The sequence below is a fragment of the Gorilla gorilla genome, chromosome 18, assembly GCF_029281585.2.
Source record: "Gorilla gorilla gorilla isolate KB3781 chromosome 18, NHGRI_mGorGor1-v2.1_pri, whole genome shotgun sequence".
In the NCBI taxonomy this organism is placed as follows: Eukaryota; Metazoa; Chordata; class Mammalia; order Primates; family Hominidae; genus Gorilla; species Gorilla gorilla.
Window position 1 is genome coordinate 114,493,051 of NC_073242.2, and position 17,311 is coordinate 114,510,361.

At 50.4% G+C, this 17,311-nt stretch overlaps 1 protein-coding gene across 5 annotated transcripts in view; it reads left to right on the forward strand.

Moving 5' to 3' along the window:
* NECAB2 (N-terminal EF-hand calcium binding protein 2) overlaps positions 1-17,311 on the forward strand; it is a 34,209-nt gene that overhangs the window by 16,149 nt on the left and 749 nt on the right. For 2 of the 5 annotated variants that reach the window (XM_031003153.3, XM_063700364.1), the window contains 7 exons: positions 5,876-6,012; positions 9,666-9,784; positions 9,973-10,052; positions 12,636-12,689; positions 13,614-13,726; positions 16,079-16,156; positions 17,131-17,222. In XM_031003153.3, the coding sequence (XP_030859013.2) occupies positions 5,876-6,012; positions 9,666-9,784; positions 9,973-10,052; positions 12,636-12,689; positions 13,614-13,726; positions 16,079-16,156; positions 17,131-17,222 (673 nt within the window). Of the gene's footprint in view, positions 1-5,875; positions 6,013-9,665; positions 9,785-9,972; positions 10,053-12,635; positions 12,690-13,613; positions 13,727-16,078; positions 16,157-16,506; positions 16,703-17,130; positions 17,223-17,311 lie in introns of all 5 variants that reach the window. The other 3 variants (XR_010131604.1, XR_010131603.1, XM_063700363.1) reach the window with 3 other exon arrangements.

The following is a 17,311-nucleotide window of genomic DNA, read 5'->3' on the forward strand; positions in this document are numbered from 1 at the left end:
CCGAGCATGGTGGGATGTGTCTGTAGTTTCCACCTTTTTGGGAGGCTGAGGTGAGAGGATCTCTGGAGCCTGGGAAGTCGAGGCTGCAGTGAGGCACAGCATGCCGCTGCACCCCAGCCTGGGTGACAAGAGAAACCCTGTCTCTCAAAAATAAAAAAATAAAATGTGCTGCTATAGCTCACATCTTAAGTTTCTCCTATTTTTCTACATTTTAAAACCTTCTATTTGACAGTTTTGCCTGTTTTAATTAGCTGTTTCAAATAACAAGCTCCTGGCATATTTATTTAAATTTCATGACATGTTTTCTCATTTATTTATAGCTCCTATCATTATTATTTCCTCCCTCTTATAACTTTAGGTTTGTTGTTTTTGCTGTTCTTTTTCATATGTGAAATGGAATGCTTTTTTTGATAATGTTGACATTTTTAAAATTTACTTTTGATGGGGGCTGGGTGCAGTGACTCACGCCTGTTATCCCAGTACTTTGGGATGCCAGGGCGGGCAGATCAGCAGAGGTCAGGAGTTTGAGACCAGCGTGGCCAACATGGTGAAACCCTGTCTGTACTAAAAATACAAAAATTAGCCCAGCGTGGTGGCAGGCGCCTGTAATCCCAGCTACTTGGGAGGCTGAGGCAGGAGAATCACTTGAACCCGGGAGGTGGAGGTTGCAGTGAGTAGAGACTGCGCCATTGCACTCCAGCCTGGACAACAACAGCAAATCTCTGTCTCAAAAAAAAAAAAAAAAAAGGTTACTGCTGGGTGCGGTGGCTCACACCTGTAATCCCAGCACTTTGGGAGGCCGAGGCAGGTAGATCACAAGGTCAGGAATTCAAGACAAGCCTGGCCAACATGGTGAAACCCCGTCTCTACTAAAAATACAAAAATTAGCTGGGCATGGTGGCAGTTGTGTGTAATCCCAGCTACTTGGGAGACTGAGGCAGGAGAATCACTTGAACCCGGGAGGTGGAGGTTGCAGTGAGCCGATACTGCCCCACTGCACTCCAGCCTGGGCAACAAGAGTGAGTCTCCATCTCAGAAAAAAAAAAAAAAATTACTGTTGGTGTTCCCATAGCAATCGGAGATATTAATGTGTAGTATTTTCACCCTCTCTATTGTTTGAGCAGCCTGTTATGCTCTCATTTATTTTTCAGTTCCTTGTATTAAGATAAAACTGAATGACCAGAAAGGTTTCTACTCTATTTTTTAATGTACTGAGATTTTTCCATTATATTTGTGTTTTTTTTTGTAACTACCTCATGAATGCTTAAGACGATGTGGATTGTGCTTGCAGAATTAGCAGATTTGAAAACAGCTATCCATTTTTCGTTATGAAATATGTGTTGCTAAGAGGCACTTTTTTAAAGGTAAAATTATGTCTCTTCTGCAGGTATTCAAATACACACATCAAATATTTTTTCTTGTTTCTTTTTTTCTTTTTTGATACGGAGTTTCTCTCTCGTTGCCCAGGCCAGAGTACAATGGAGTGATCTCAGCTCAGTGCAACCTCTGCTTCCTGGGTTAAAGCAATTCTTCCACCTCAGCCTCCCGAGTAGCTGGGATTACAGGCATGCACCACCACGCCCGGCAATTTTTGTGTTTTTGGTAGAGACGGGTTTTCACGCTGTTGGCCAGGCTGGTCTTGAACTCCTGACGTCAGGTGTTCCACCCGCCTCGGTCTCCCAAAGTGCTGGGATTACAGGCATGAGCCACTGAGCCCAGCCCAAAGATTTTCTTTAACTCAATATGAGAATCACTAAGATGTTGGAACTGGCTCAAAGGAGAATTGAAAGGACTTGTGCACTAATACATAGGTAAATAGCAATTCCGAAATCAATTGGTGAATAAATGCATGAATGGTCACTATCCCAGGGCAACAACCAATTGCCCTGTGGAGAGTGCCAGACAGAATTCCTGTGCATTTCTGTGTAAGAGATGAAGACGGGGTCTTGTTGTGTTGCCCAGGCTGGAGTACAGTGGCACAGTCATTACTCAGTGCAGCCTCAAACTCCCAGACCCAAGCGATCTTCCCACTTCAGCCTTCCAAGTAGCTGGGAGCACAAGGTGGGTGCCGCCACTCCCGGCTAATTTTTTTTTTTTTTTTTTTGGTAGAGACAGGGTTTCCCTATTTTGCTTAGACTAGTCTCAAACTCCTGGGCTCAAGCAATCATCTCCCACCTTGGCCTGTCAAAGTGCTGGGATTACAGGCATAAGCCACCATGCCCAGCCAGAAGAGAACTCTTTGAATTATTATAAATGGTCTATATCCACAGAGTTTTAAAACTTGCTCCAGGGAGGGTAGGAGTGGGGTTAGGGTTGAAACATTACCTCGTAGGTACAGTGTTCAATATGTGGGTGACAGTACACTAGAAACTCAGCCCCCACCATGACACACCCGTGTAACAAACAGGCACAAGTACCCTCTGAATCTGAAATAAAAATAATAAAACATAAAACCCAACTTTCTGTCCTCTGCTTCCCTCCTTTAACAAGTTCTCAAATCCATCTTTCAAATAAATAAATGTTGGAAAACAAAACAAAGTAGCTCCTGAATAAGGAAAGACTTAGATAAACTAGAAAAAATAGTAAACTTAGAAAAACAGGAAACCCAAGAGTCATTTTTGCCCATTTCAAAGACTTTCACTATTCTTTCTAACAGTGCCGTTTGCGTCCTTATTTATTATTATGTAATGTATCTGTTCTGTGAGACAGTGGTTGGCTAATTTCTCATACTAAATTGCGTTTTGTCATTAAATCTTTGTGTTTCTAATGGTTTTCCTTTCTAATTTTTAGCCATGTTGTTTGATGCATGTAGACTTTTGTTACAGTACTTTTGTTATATAATGGTACGTAGTTGATATGCAAAATTTAGGGAGTAAAGTATAAAGAAAATTCAAATCACTTCTAATTCCCACTGTCCCTAACCACTGGTAACATTTTAGCCTTATTTTATGTGTATTTCTTAAATTTATAATCTCTGTACAAAAATCTATTTCCTGCTCTTTTACCTGATGTTTTCACATTTTCCCTATGTTACTAAAACTGTTGAAAAGCATCATTTAAAATATTTTACTGTACTTATTTTTCCTCTTTTGTTAGGTATATTAGATTATTTCCAAGTTTTTGCTATTATGAGTATTACATAGTTAATACCTTGTGGCAAACATAGTTGTCCATATTTTGCACTATTTCTTGAGGATAATTTATCAGAGTTGGGGAATTACTGGGTTAAAGAATCTGAGCAGTTTATGGCCCTTGACATACAGCAAAATGGCTATATAAGATGGCTTGTAAGCATCGAAGTCCCCATAGCTATATTCTGTGTCAGTACATGAAGATTTAATAATGGCACATCTTTGTTATAACTTTATGCCTTTTATCATTATATTCCTACCGTTCTTGGGCAATACTTTCTCATTTAAATTCTAACTTGATAGTGATATTGCACCTTATGCTGTTCAATCACAGTTGGTTACTGAATCTTTACACAGGCTTTTCTTCATAAGTCCTTTGTGCTGCTTTGGTTTAGGTGCGCTTCTGATGGACCTTGTTTAATCAGATCTAGGACATTGTCTTTATACAAGGGAATTCGGGCCGCCTTTTTTATTATGATTGTTTTATTCAGTCTGACTTGTGTTTTATTCTTCCCTTTTTTTATGCTTTCTTCATCTCTTTTACATTTTACCTTTTGGTGGTCTGCCATGTTTATATCATGGATTATGATTTGGAATGTACAATTCCTAGTTTTCACTTCATTAGTTACTTTAAAAAATACATTATTATTAAGATTCTTAATCCTATTTTTATACTTAGCTAATAAACACTTTCTCTTCCCTTTGGGAATAAAAATAATTTTTAAGATTTTAGGCTTTTTTTTCCCTATGCTTTATTGACTAAATCCAATATAGTTGAAATTAAACCATTAGTGGTTAATGTGTTTATTTCCTAACCTCTGTAACCTGAATGTTTAATTTGAGTGATCGCTGTTACTTCTTGTCATAACTTCCTCATATGAAGAACTCTCTCTAATTCAAGCCCAAGTGACTTAGGACAAATTCTTAAGCATTATTTGCAGAAAAGGTGCTCATCTGGTAACATTTCAGAAATTTGCAGGTTTCTGGAGATCTCCCAGTTGTTCTACAAATGAGTAACTTGTCCACTGGATGCAAAATTTCTCCACCTGAGCCTTTCCCTGTGGAGTCTGTGGAGCTGGTCTCTTGTCTGAGGCAAGCTCAGTCCCCCCACCATTATGTAATATACCCACGTAACAAATAGGCACGTGTACCCCTGTGTCAAATCTGGGGTTGTATCTTTACATGGGGGAATGTAGGCTGCTTTTCAATTGTGGAGGAGAAATCAGGAAAAGCTTCATTTTTTACTCCCTGGAAAATAACTTGTCTTCTTTGGAATTCAGCTAACCAGTAACACTTACTGATCCCTGACCACATCTTCAGTCACTGGTCCGGGTGCTTTTAACACACTTCAGCCCATTTTTCTGCTGATCACTTCTAGCAGCCTTTTGCTTTGTGTTTAAATATTTTACCAAGTTATGTCTTCATGTCCGCTTTTGGCCATTCGCGTGTCTGGAGTCTGCTGATCACTGGATCATGTGTGGTTTTGGTCATTGCCATTTATTCAGCTGCGGGAACCTGCCAAGCTGTAAGAAGCTGACATAGTTTTGGCCATGTACTCTGTCAGGGTCTGTCCGTTGGCTTGGTGGCGTGGGTCGCCCACCTTCACCACGCCTTAGCTGTCTTCTCGTGTGCCCCTCTTCCTCCTCTGTTTCTCAGTCTGTCTGTCAGCCATGTTTCCCATTGTGCAATTATTGCTAATTAATTCCCAGTCAGAGGGATGGATGGTTTAATTTGCTTCCCTTGAGAGCCCTGTTTTTCCTTGCCTTGCCAGGGACTGGGCAGAATTCCAAGGTGCCTGGGGCAGGTGGCTTGGGAAGGCGGGGTCTTGGCAGAGGAGGCCAGGAGAGCAGGGCAGGGTTTGGGAGACCCAGGATCCCCCAACACAGCATCATTTTCATCATCCCGTCCTTGAGCGACGTGGGTAAGCAGAGCTTTCTCCCTTCTGCTGTAAAGTCTTTGCAGCCCAAAGCATCTCCACTGGATCCAAAAGCCTTGAGAAATGTCCTTGCAGAATCTCAGGACAGAGGTGGAAATTCTGTTCCACACCACAGAGCAAAACTTGGAGAAAACTTTCTTTTTCGTCTTTTCCCCAGAGTTCCGCTAAGACTCCCTCTCTGATTCCCCCCAGGCTCCTCTCTGGCCGCCTGCTTTTGATTACTAAGCCCCGGGCACTTTCCTCCCTTCAGCTGCTTTTGATTCCGTCTTGTCATTTTCCTTAGTAGCAGCCTGGAGATCCAGGAGCCCTAGGAATCCTCGTTGCAGGAGGAAGGAGGGAGGGAAGGTCTTGGATTCTTCTTGCCTGATCATTATCCTTGTCACAGCAACGACAAAACCACCAGTCACTATCACTGCCGCCATCACCATCATCTGTATTGTAGCACCTACCGTTGATTGAGTCTTTGGTGTGTGGCAGGCCCTGTGCAGAGCATTGTATACGCATGTTGCCGTTTAATCTTCACTACAACCTTGTAAGATAGATACTTCAGTGACCCCATTATACTCTGGGAGGTCACAGAGCTAGTAAGTGGTGAAGCCAGGGTTCAAATTTGGTCTCTAAACCTCTAGCCTCTGCGTTGGAAATGCTATAGCCTCTAAGACTGGACCCCAGGTGGCCGTGGGGTCCTCCCTTCCCTTTGCAAAGCAAATTCACCAGCACCAGCCTTCCCCCGACTCCTGTGCTAGACCCCACCTCCAATTTCCCTCCCACCCCTTTCCCCTCAGTGCCTCTTATCTTCCCTCCACAGGTATATGAGGGTGGGAGCAATGTGGACCAGTTTGTGACCCGCTTCCTCCTGAAGGAGACGGCCAATCAGATCCAGTCGCTGCTGAGCTCAGTGGAGAGTGCGGTGGAGGCCATCGAGGAACAGACCAGCCAGCTCCGGTGAGTCTCTGAGACCCTGCAGGGTCCCATGGGGGTATGCCGTGCACGTGCCCACCTGCTGCTTGGTGGGGATGTCTGTGTACCTAAGAGCTGGGTGACCTTGGGCAAGTTTCCACAGCTCTCTGTGCCTTTGGTGCTCCATTATGTAATATAGGCACAATTATATACCTAAAATCTCAGCCATGGCAAGGATTGAATGAGATAGTAAATGCTCAGGAGAATGCCTGGTGTACGTATTTATTAATACAGTGAAGACACCATTTCCCAGACTCTAATTTGTTTTGCCGCATCCACATACTAATCATTTATGCGAACTATTCTGTTGTTTGGCCTAAGTTTTATTTATTTATTTATTTTTTGTTTTAGACAAAAAGTCTCGCTCTGTCGCCCAGGAGTGCGGTGGCGTGATTTTGGCTCACTGCAACCTCTCCCTCCCTGGGTTCACGCAATTCTCATGCCTCAGCCTCCTGAGTAGCTGGGACTGCAGGTGTGTAACACCATGCCTGGCTGATTTTTGTATTTTTAGTAGAGACGGGGTTTTGTCATGTTGGCCAGGCTGGTCTTGAACTCCTGGCCTCATGTGATCCACCTGCCTTAGCCTCCCAAAGTGCTGGGATGATAGGTGTGAGCCACCACAGCTAGCCTATTTTCTCCTTCTCTCTCTCTCTTTCTTTCTCTCTTTCTCTCATTCGTTCTTTTTTCTTTTTCTATTTTCTTTTCTTTTTTTTTTTTTTGAGACCGAGTCTTGCTCTGTCACCCAGGCTGGAGTGCAGTGGCGAGATCTCAGCTCACTGCAACCTCCGCCTTCCAGGTTCAAGCGATTCTCCTGCCTCAGCCTCCCTAGTAGCTGGGATTACAGATGCCCACCACCACACCCAGCTAATTTTTGTATTTTTAGTAGAGATGGGGTTTCACCATGTTGGCCAGGCTGGTCTTTAGGGTGATCCACCCGCCTCAGCCTCCAGGTGCTGGGATTGCAGGCTTGAGCCATGGAGCCTGGCCTTATTTTGTTTGTCGACACAGAATCTTGCTGTGTCCCCCAGGCTGGAGTACAGTGGCACCATTGTGGCTCACTGCAATCTCCAACTCAGGTTCAAGCAATTCTCCCACCTCAGCCTGCCAAGGAGCTGGGACTACAGGCATGTAGTCCCACCCACACCCAGCTATGTTTTTTTTTTTTTTTTTTTTTTGTAGAGATGGGGTCTCGCCATGTTGGCCAGGCTGTTCTCAAACTCCTGGTCTCAGCAATCCTGCTGTCTCAGTCTCCCAAAGGGCTGGGATTGCAGGCGGGAGCCACCACATCCCAGCCCACTTTTGAAAATTAGAAAGCAGTTTAGGAAACGGCATATGGTTATAACTGTACTCTCGGCATCACATGCCGTAAGTGAAGTAACTGTAAAAATAAGCACCCGTCATTGCTTACGATCCAGCTTGAATCCTGAGGCTTGCCACCTCTCTGTTAAAAAGAGAGACTGGGAAATCAGAGAGGTGTTGAAGACAGTAGTAGCAAGTTGAGACTTTCTCAGGAGGACTGAAAGAGACGTGAAAGAGGAGTGGTTTTCTCACAATATCTGGTCTTGTGTTAGGCCTTGTTTGTGTGCTTGGAACCATGGGAATGCATCTGGGGTCCCATCCTAGGTGGTGGCTGCTGTGTTAGGGCTGTGACCTGGTATTTAGAGAGGAGCGGCATTCTTGTGGCTCAGCAGTCCCATCCCCCGGGGACCACGAGACCCCCCCCCCCCCACCCACCTCCATTTGCTGTTTCAAGTTGAGACAAACCCTTCTTTGCTCAGTTCTTCCCAGAACAGCTGATGTGCTTGACACAGAAGAAAAAGAGAAAATGCAAACAGATGAGGGAAACAGCCAGGTGTCGGCACCCAAGCTCGATTGAGCCCTCAATTTTCCAGGCAGAGGTACCTCAGGACCAGGATATTGGTTTGCTGGGGGACTGGGGTTTGATCGTGTGTTTCTTCGTAGTTGAAGAGCTGGTCCTGATCAGATATGATTGTGAAGGTAACTCTGAGACACTGTTTCCCAAATGAGTTTGATCTGAGCATTTGCTGCTGAATCACCTGGGAAAATTAAAATACAGATTCCCGGGCTCCTGGCCATACTCACTGGCTAGAATCCCTGGACTGGAGCCCAGAACTCTGCACACGTGGTCAGTCTTGTGATTCTTGGGTGCCCTAGAATTAGCAGCCATCGCTGCGAAAAAAGCTGACACTTAGATTTCCTTGGTTTTCCTGTTACTATCTTGATGAAAAACTTGCTGTTTTTCTCCTGCCACAGAACAGATAGTATGGCTGCGCGGTTTTCAGGGCTGACTTCCCGCACTGGGTCAGCTCCATCACGCGTCAGCAGTTACGCCCACCTGCCCCCATGGTGCGGACCTTACTTGGGGATGTTGTCAGATGGGGCAGCTTGTCGTGATACCTCTGTTCCACACATGCCCCTCCCTCAAACTTCCCCAAATCTCAGCTAGTTTGGCTCTAGGCTGTGGGTCCCTGAGGACTATCCTGTTTCCCAGCCCCAGGACAGTCTCCCAGGATGTCACCTCTAGCACAGGCTACTGGCTCAGACCCCACCACCTGGGAGCCCTCAGCAACCCGTCATGGTCTGAGGGATACATTTAATTGCCTGCTGGTTTATAGAGAAGCCATGATTGACACCATAAAGACTCTGCCAGCCTCTCCCCTCCCAAGGCGGGAGTCGAGTTTGCTCCCTCCGCACGGGGGAGAGCCTGGCTGAGTGTTCAAGGTTCACAAGAGACAAATTCCAGAATGCACCAAGAGCGCGATGCACAGAGACCAAGGGGGTGTTGGGGCCGTGCACAGGGCACTCTGTGTGTCTTTTGTGGGGAGTGTCTGTGTTTCTGTATGTCTGCCAAGAGCTTTTCAGCATCCTTTTGCACGGGAGGATTTGGTCATTCATTGAGCATTTTTTGAGTCCCTACTATGTGCTGGACACAGTGCAAGGTGAGCAGTGTGTGTGTGTGTGTGTGTGTGTGTGTGTGTGTGTGTGTGTGTCTGCCTGTGGCTAGCTGTGCCTGTCAGGGCACGCAGGGGTGTGTATGCACATGAGTATGCACAGGAGAGGGGTGTCCAGGGCCAGGAGATGGAGCCAGGCCCAGGTCAGGATCACAGTTTCTGTCCTGTTACATCCCGACTGTCAGTGTCTCTTTAGGTCTCGCTTTTATGTGTATGTGTTGGAGGGGGGGTCTTGAAACCAGGTCCCCCACCCCAGAGGGCACCAAACATTAAATGGGCCTATCATGAGGGAGGGAGGGGGACTTGGTCACTCCACAGCTTGGGCTCTACAGGTGCCCGAAAGCTTCGAGCTGTTAGAGTAGGAGTGGGCCCCTGGCTCAGCCTCACCCTGGAACTGAATCTCTTGGGGAAAAGGCCTGGGCCGTGGGGTCCTAGAATGGAGGTGAATTCGAATCCCAGCTCTGCCCAGCTAGCCGCGTGGCCCTGGCTGAGTCACCTGCTTTAAGAACCTCATTTCCTCCTCTGTCAAAACAAAGGCCATGATGCAAGTTCTGTGCATGTGTGAGCCCACTGTCGTGCGTAATAAATGCCTGTGGAAGCGGCTGGAAGTGGTAAGGGCCCTGAAGCCACCGCCATGGTGTGTGTGTGTTCCCATCCAAACTGCAGACAGAACCACATCAAACCCAGCCACAGCGCGGCACAGACCTGGTGTGGAAGCCCCACTCCCGCCTCTGCCCCCAACCACAAGCTCATGGCTATGGAACAAGGCAAGAGCCTTCCGTCTGGTGAGAGAAAGCGGGGGCCCTGGTGGGGGTACCGGCTGGGGGTCCCGAGGAGTTCTGAGAGTCCTCTGACAGGGACTGCGGAGATGAGCAAGTTTGACGCCCCTGGAGGGGCTGGGTTTTTCCAGCTTCCCCCCGAAGCCCTCGTCCTGGTCACCACTGAAGTCTGTGTGTCTCCTTCTCTACCGCAGCCACGGAGGATGCAAAGGAAGAGGGTCTGGAAGCCCAGATCAGCCGCTTGGCAGAGCTGATTGGGAGGCTGGAGAGCAAAGTAAGCCCTGGCCTGACCACCGCGTCTGCTCCTTCCAACCCCTGAGGGGGAGTGCAGAGTTAGGCCTGGAGTTCAGGACAAAAGTCTGGGGTGCAGAGGGGCCAGGGAACCATGAAAAAGACATCCCCCAGGTGGGGCGTGGAGCTGCCGAGGACGAAGCTAAGGATCAAACCCCGGGGGATGCTCGTGTTGTTCAGGCCCAAGGAGGGGTGCCTGGGAAGAGAGAGTGTTGGGGGGTCGGGCGGGCCTGCAGGCCGCAGGAGCAGCTCCAGGAGCAGAGGGTGGTCAGCAGGGTCCCGTGTTGCAAGGCCCTAGCTTCAAGGAGACTTTGAAGTGGCTGGAGCAGATATTGGCCGAAAGGCAGCCCCAGGATGAGAGAGAGACGTGATGATTCGGGAGAGTTTTGAAACAAGGAAGTGACCAGCAGTAGCAGATGTATTAAGTGTGATATGGGACGTCCACAGGTGATAGAAAATGGCCCGGCCCTTACAGAAAACATTTTCAGATAGTGTTTCGTGACTCGGGATAGAGTGCTCACAATATGACCATTTGGTGGAAAGAAAAGTTTGTCTTAGGGCCTACAGACAGATGGGCTCAGGTATCAGTCAGAATTCTGGTTGTGCCACTTCATAGCTGTGTGACCCTGGGCCAGGGACTTGTCCTCCCTGAGGCTTACATTCCTCCTCTGATAATCAAGAAAATAACCTGAAGCATGGGACCCCTCCCTCCTAGGGGTGTCGTTAGGATGAACCAAAATGATGTCTCCGGTTTAGCACAGGGCCTGCTGCTGTAGCTTGCGTTTAATATTAGCAATATTAGCATTTATTATGAGGCATTCTGTTACCCAAACCTATCCACATGCACACAGCACACCCGTATACCCACATAAGCCAAGGTAACTGAGCTCTCAGAACCCAGGGATTGAGGTGGTTTTATGTTTCTCCTACTTTTGTGTATTTTTTTTACACCCTTTGTAAAGGGTATTGCTACTTTTAGTTTGGGGGTTCTCAGGCATTCATGGGGGCAGGAACAAGGGGCTCCCCACACGGAGGGAGACATAGGCTGATGTGGAACGAAGTCCGAGGGAGGAAGCTCAAACTTCCCCTCCTGCAGGGATGAGGCTGAGGTGGAGTTACCCCCTTCCTGAAGCCGGCTGCGGGAGCGGCTCGGAGGGGACCCCGTGGCCCGGTTGTCATAACAACTCAGCGGGCGCCTCGGGAGGGAGACTCTTTGAAGCTTATTTTTAGAGCACCGTCGCCCTAACAACCAGGCTGGCTGGTAACCACGGAGTACCTGGGCGTCCTGGAGACGGGGTGGGACCAGGTCCTCCTCCCCAGCCTCTAACTGGCCCGGGCGGTCAGCAGGGGCCAATCCGTGCCTGGCTTCAGGCCCCGCCCTTCACCGGCCAACCTGAGCTGCCTCTGGGCTGGAAGGATGGAGGCTCTAGGGGCCCCTGGCTGGGAGAAGAATGGGGCAGATACAGGGGCCACAGTGCCTCTCCTCATCCTTCTATGGCTCTTCCAGCCCCAGCCCTGCAGGACCCCTCACGTATGCTTGTAAAACCATGGAAACAGACTTGTTCCTGCCAGGGACACCTTCACCACTTACCAAGGCGTGTTCATGCTGTGTGCCCCCAGAAGGCAGTACCCTTGCCAGGATCAGCTACTACAGAGCCCAGTGCGAAATGAACGTGCAAGGTCCCTTGCTCAAACATTTAGAATGTCATGGTGGTGACTACACAGACTCATCCACCTGCTGCTGTTTTCCTTATTAGCCAGTGTGCTTTACCTGTGCCCTGTGTGACTCCCGTAGATGGTCTGTCCTCATGGAGGATAGACAGATAGCCACAGAGGTGGTGGTTAGTGGAGTGCCCAAGCTAAAGGAAGCAGCAGCATGAGCCTGTGCGTCAGGTAGAGACACTGGGTTCAGACCCACGCTCTGACACTTACATGGCTTTCGTGCCTTCAGAGCCGGGGTTCTCTGCCGTGCCATAGTGACTGCTGATCTTCTGTGAGGGCTCAGCCCTGTGTGGGCACCAGTCGTGGGTGAACAGAGCAGATGTGGTTCCTGGAGACTGAAACTTTCAGTGGGGCAGCACCTTCCCTGGGGAGTCTGGAAGATTGTGTATTTGTAAACCATGTAGCTCAGAGTCTGGGGAAGGCCAGAGAGAACAGGTCACCCCATTAGATCCCTGAGGTGCTGGGGTTATGATTTGGGGTGGATTATAAGTTACAGGGAATCTAAGGGCTGTTGCTCATCATCGTGGCAAACCCCAGCATCTTGGACTCAGGCCTCTGGAGTCCCCATTGCTGCCTCTCCCAAGCCATCCTCACCCCAGCAACATGTTCTAGGCCCCCCTTAGGCCCTGTGCAGTGGATCACGTGGGCTTCTCTGCCTCCCATTGCCCCCCAGATGCCAGGCCCAGAGGGAGTCTCTGCCACTTCCTATCGTTGGTCTCCCAGCCCTGTGCAACAGGGCCGGGTCCCTGGGAGCTCCCAACAGCCCCAGGGATCCCAGAGCTCCTGGCCCCCGGGGCAGAGTGGGGCTCTAGGTCTAGCATCACTGTGTGCTGGATTGTTTCAGGCACTGTGGTTCGACCTGCAGCAGCGCCTATCAGATGAAGATGGCACCAACATGGTGAGGCCCCTTCCCACCTCTCTCCTGGGACCACATCCCTACCTACGCCAGGACTGCCAAGATCCAAGTGCCTCAATGCCCCTGACCCCCCCTCTCCCTGCTTGGGACCACCATGAGGGGAGATGTCGCCCAGTGCTTGGCACCCAGACCCTGCCCTGGCACAGGAGCTACCCCACCGACTCCGGGGGTATTTCTTGAGGCTCCCTGGACCTTTTTTTTTTTTTTTGAGATGGAGTCTTGCTGTATCTCCCAGGCTGGAGTGCAGTGGCACAATCTTGGCTCACTGCAACCTCTGCCTCCCAGGTTCAAGCGATTCTCCTGCCTCAGCCTCCTGAGTAGCTGGGATTACAGGTGCGTGCCACCACGCCTGGCTAATTTTTTTTGTATTTTGAGTAGAGACCAACAGGGTTTCACCATGTTGGTCAGGCTGGTCTCAAACTCCTATCGTCATGATCCGCCCACCTTGGCCTCCTAAAGTGCTGAGATTACGGGGGTGAGCCACCACGCCTGGCCCAGAGGCTCCTGGACTTTGATCCAAAAAAGGTTTGGCCTAGAGCAAAGTGGTCAGCCAGACAGTGATGTGAAAATGCTCAGTCCATCCACTATGAGTTTTTCTTGTCAGTGGATGTGCTGTGTCTCCAGGCCCTGGAGGCTGTGCAGGTGGTTGTGGACATGGAGGGGCCTCTGTAAACAACCTCGTCTGTTTTCCCCATTTGTGGGGGCTACTTCTGCACTGGGCTCTTGAGGTTCTGGTCCTTTCTTAGCCCATTTTTAGTCCATTCTTATACATTCATGGGTAAGAATGAAAAGTGGGGGAGGGTTATTTTATTTTGACCAAGGAAGGGAGGTTATGGGGGCCGGATGGGGTGTTTAGGGAGAAGGCCTGATGTGGAGCCCCACACTGACTCCTGCTGTGCCCGGCAGCACCTGCAGCTGGTCCGGCAGGAGATGGCCGTGTGCCCCGAGCAACTGAGCGAGTTTCTGGACTCTCTGCGCCAGTATCTGCGGGGGACCACTGGAGTGAGGAACTGCTTCCAGTGAGTGAGCTGCCGAGGCGTGGGTGGGAGGGTGGCAGGGAGCTCTGCCTGGCAGTGGAGGAACAGGGCAGGACTAGGCTTACCCCTAAGTACAAGTCGCACCCCAGGGACACACACAGCTGGATGCGTAAGAACTGCGTTCAGGTCTCTACTGAGGTTCCTCCCAGCCAAGCAAATGTGGCAGGTGTCTTCATCTCCCTGGCATCAGCTTACTCATCTGTAAAGGGGGGCCACCCACAGGACTCCTTGCTGGGGTGATCATGAGTGCATATACAATCAAGTGTGTGAATCTCAAGTGTGAAGGGCTCCAGCTGGGCCTGGTGTGCCCCTTGCCCTCAGTCAGCCTCAGCTGCTGCTCTCGCAGGGGTTGCTGCACACTTAACACCAGGCCCGGAATGTAGTATTTGCTCAGTTAACAACCGAGGAAGGAAATGAGAGTCGGTGAGGCTGAAGGGAAATGCCCTAGTGATGTAGTTGCCATTCTCCCCCTCCTCCCCATGATGTGCCGAGATGTACAGGGTGGGGCAAGCGGCCTTACCTTCAAATTCCCTTTCATCCTCCCAGGCTGATGTAGCTCCTTGGTAAAGCTAAGCCATGTGGCCATGGCCAGAGTGGAGGGGTCTGCAGAAGATAACAGCCTTTTGTTCTTGCTGGTAGTGGCCCCCTGCCCCTCGTTTCTACACCAAGGCTGTGCCCAACTCCTTTTCCAGGGCTTTCTTCCATCCCCAGAGCACACACTCATTCACCCCATTACCTGGGGGCATGGCTGTGAACCAGGTGGGCCAGGTCCTAGCACAGGGTCGCCGGGAGGGGTCTTCCTGGGCCCCCTGTGCACTGAGGCTTGAGTGACAACAGCCTGACCTGTAGCACTAGGGGAGGAGCAGCCTGGGCAGGAGTGCAGCCGTTGCCGAGACCGGGGGTGGCCACAAGGGGCCATGCTTGAGTAAGTAGCCAGGATGTGGGGCAGGACCCACTCCCCTCCAGGAGGACAGACTGCACAGGAGCAGGGGCCAGACTTGATCTTTTTCCATTACGTGAATAAGTGGGAGGCTCCAGGGTGAAGTAGGGCCCCCCCAATGCGCTGTGGAGAGGAGGCACGGTGGACGTAGAGGCTCTGGTTTGTTGAGTTGGAGACGGCAAGCCTGGAGAACAAGGTAAGATTCTACTTCCCAGGCACGGTGCACCAAAAACTGCATGGAGGTGTGTCTGCCCCAAGATGGAATCCAGCCCGGCCCCTCCCCACCAGCTCTTGGCCCCCCTTTATGGTCACTTGGGGCTTCCTCATTGTAGTGCACTTGCAGAGAGGATTCTGGGGTGGCATAGACTATCTGTGCCTTTAAAATGAGGTTAATGTGGGCCCCTGGGTCCCATAGAGCAACGGGGGACTTGCCTGCAGCCCCTTCCTCCGTGGCCCAACACCCCCTCCCCTCAGCCGCCTCTGGTCAAGTCAGGTACAGTGCAGTGGGGTTGTTGCACGGATTAAATGAGAGGACAAGTAGAAGGAAGATGCTTTGATTTTTAAAGATAAGGTTTTTGTTTTTGAGACCGAATCTTGCTTTATTGCCCAGGCAGGAGTGAGAGTGTAGTAGTGGAAGTTCAACCTCTCCCCAGAGGGTTTAAGTGAGTTTCATGCCTCAGCGTCCTGCATTGCTGGGATTACAGGCATGTGCTACCAGGCCCAGCAAGTTTTTGTATTTTTTTTTTTTTTTAGAGACAGTGTTTTGCCATGTTGGCTAGGCTGGTCTTGAACTCCTGACCTCAAGTAATCCACCTGCCTCGACCCCTCAAGACTTCCCAAAGTTCTGGGATTACAGGCGTGAACCATCACATCCAGCCAACTAGTTTTGTTTAAATAAACGTTCACATTTTAACATGACATTTCAGCTGGGCACAGTGGCTGAAGTTTGCAATCCTGGCACTTTGGGAAGCCAAGGTGAGAAGACTGCCTGGGCCCAGGAGTTCAAGACCAGCGTGGGGAACATAGCAAGACCCCATCTGTATTAGGATAGTTTTTGAATTAGGCCGAGTGGTGCACACCTCTTGTCCCGGCTACTTGGAAGGCTGAAGTGATTGTGCCACTGCACTCCAGCCTGGGCAACAGAGTGAGACCCTGTCTCAAAAGAAAAACTACATTGCATTGATTCTATTTAACAAATAGCTATTGGCCACTATAAGAAGCCAGGCCTTATTCCCTGTGGTGGGGTCACCCTGTCGAGTCTCGATGGAGGTCAAGACAGGAAGAAATGTTGAAGGCAGCCGTTGTATATAGTGGTGGGCCTCAGGCCACCCCAGGGGAACCGCACTGAGGTGGCCTTGGTTGAGCTCCAGCCTCCCCCGCATCTCCTGTTGCAGCATCACTGCCGTGAGGCTCTTGGATGGCTTCACCTTTGTCATCTATGAGTTCTGGGAGACAGAGGAGGCGTGGAAGAGGTGAGATGATGCTGGGTCCCCACAGCAGGTGAGGGGGACAGAGGGAAGTGCAGGGGCTGTCTTCCTGGAGCCAGGCATCCTTGGAGGGGAGGGTAATGCTGAGTCCAGTGAGCAGATTCCCGAGGCATCTACCCGCTGGCATGCTTGCCTCAGTAAACCCCGGTGGAGGGTGGAGGCAGGAGCTCTTGGGGGGTAGTGAGAGCCCCCACCACACTCAGCTGGGCTCTCCTGCTTTCCCCAGGGTTGCTTCTGTGCCCCTGGGGGCCGAGGCACTGCCTTCTTTACCACCCTGTAGAGTTGAGGGCCTGACCTAGAAGGTAACTCTATCCCCATGTGATCAATCGTTGCAGCGACTAACCTCCCCTCCAGCTGAGTGCCTGGTACGAGGGACTGAGATGGGGTAGGGTGTCATCAGCTCTGATGGGCCTTAGTCCTCTGCTCAGCGCACATCTGGGAGAGGGTGGAGACTATTTCTGATGCGCCGGACCCCCACAGGCAGGAAGCGGGGCCTAGGGGCAGCCCATGCCCCCATCTCCTGCTTCCCTGGTAAACACTCACGGTTTGCTGACAAACTCAGGACCCCAGTGGGAACAGGGGCGGTCATGAGAAGTGAGGGTGTCATAAAACGAGGGACTAAAACCCTTCGCAGCTTCTGTGTTGTCATGGGTCCCAGGCAGAAGATGGCCCCCCTCCTAGAGTAAAGGGGGAGGTGGAGGCTCTGTGCAATGAGTAGGGGGATCCCACTGCCCATATATAGCTCACAGGGAAAAGAGAAGCTCACTGCCCACCCCAGAGATCCCCAGAGTCAGCCTCCCTGGGCACCCCCTCACCTTCCCACAAGGCTCTGAGTCCAAAGACCCCCCCCGTGCTTATTGATAAGCTCCCCATTTTGGGCAGAGCTAGGATTAACAGGGGATCCACACGTGGAGCTCCACTCCTGCCACCCCTGACTAACACATGTCCCTGCGTCACAGGCACCTGCAGAGCCCCGTGTGTAAGGCGTTCCGGCACGTCAAGGTGGACACACTGAGCCAGCCTGAGGGCCTGTCCAGGATCTTGGTGCCAGGTAGGAGGCGAAGGCCTGGAACTGCAGTGGCCACCTGACTGGAGAGAAGGGGAAGAGCCTGGAGGCTGCCCCGTATCTCCCGGGGACTT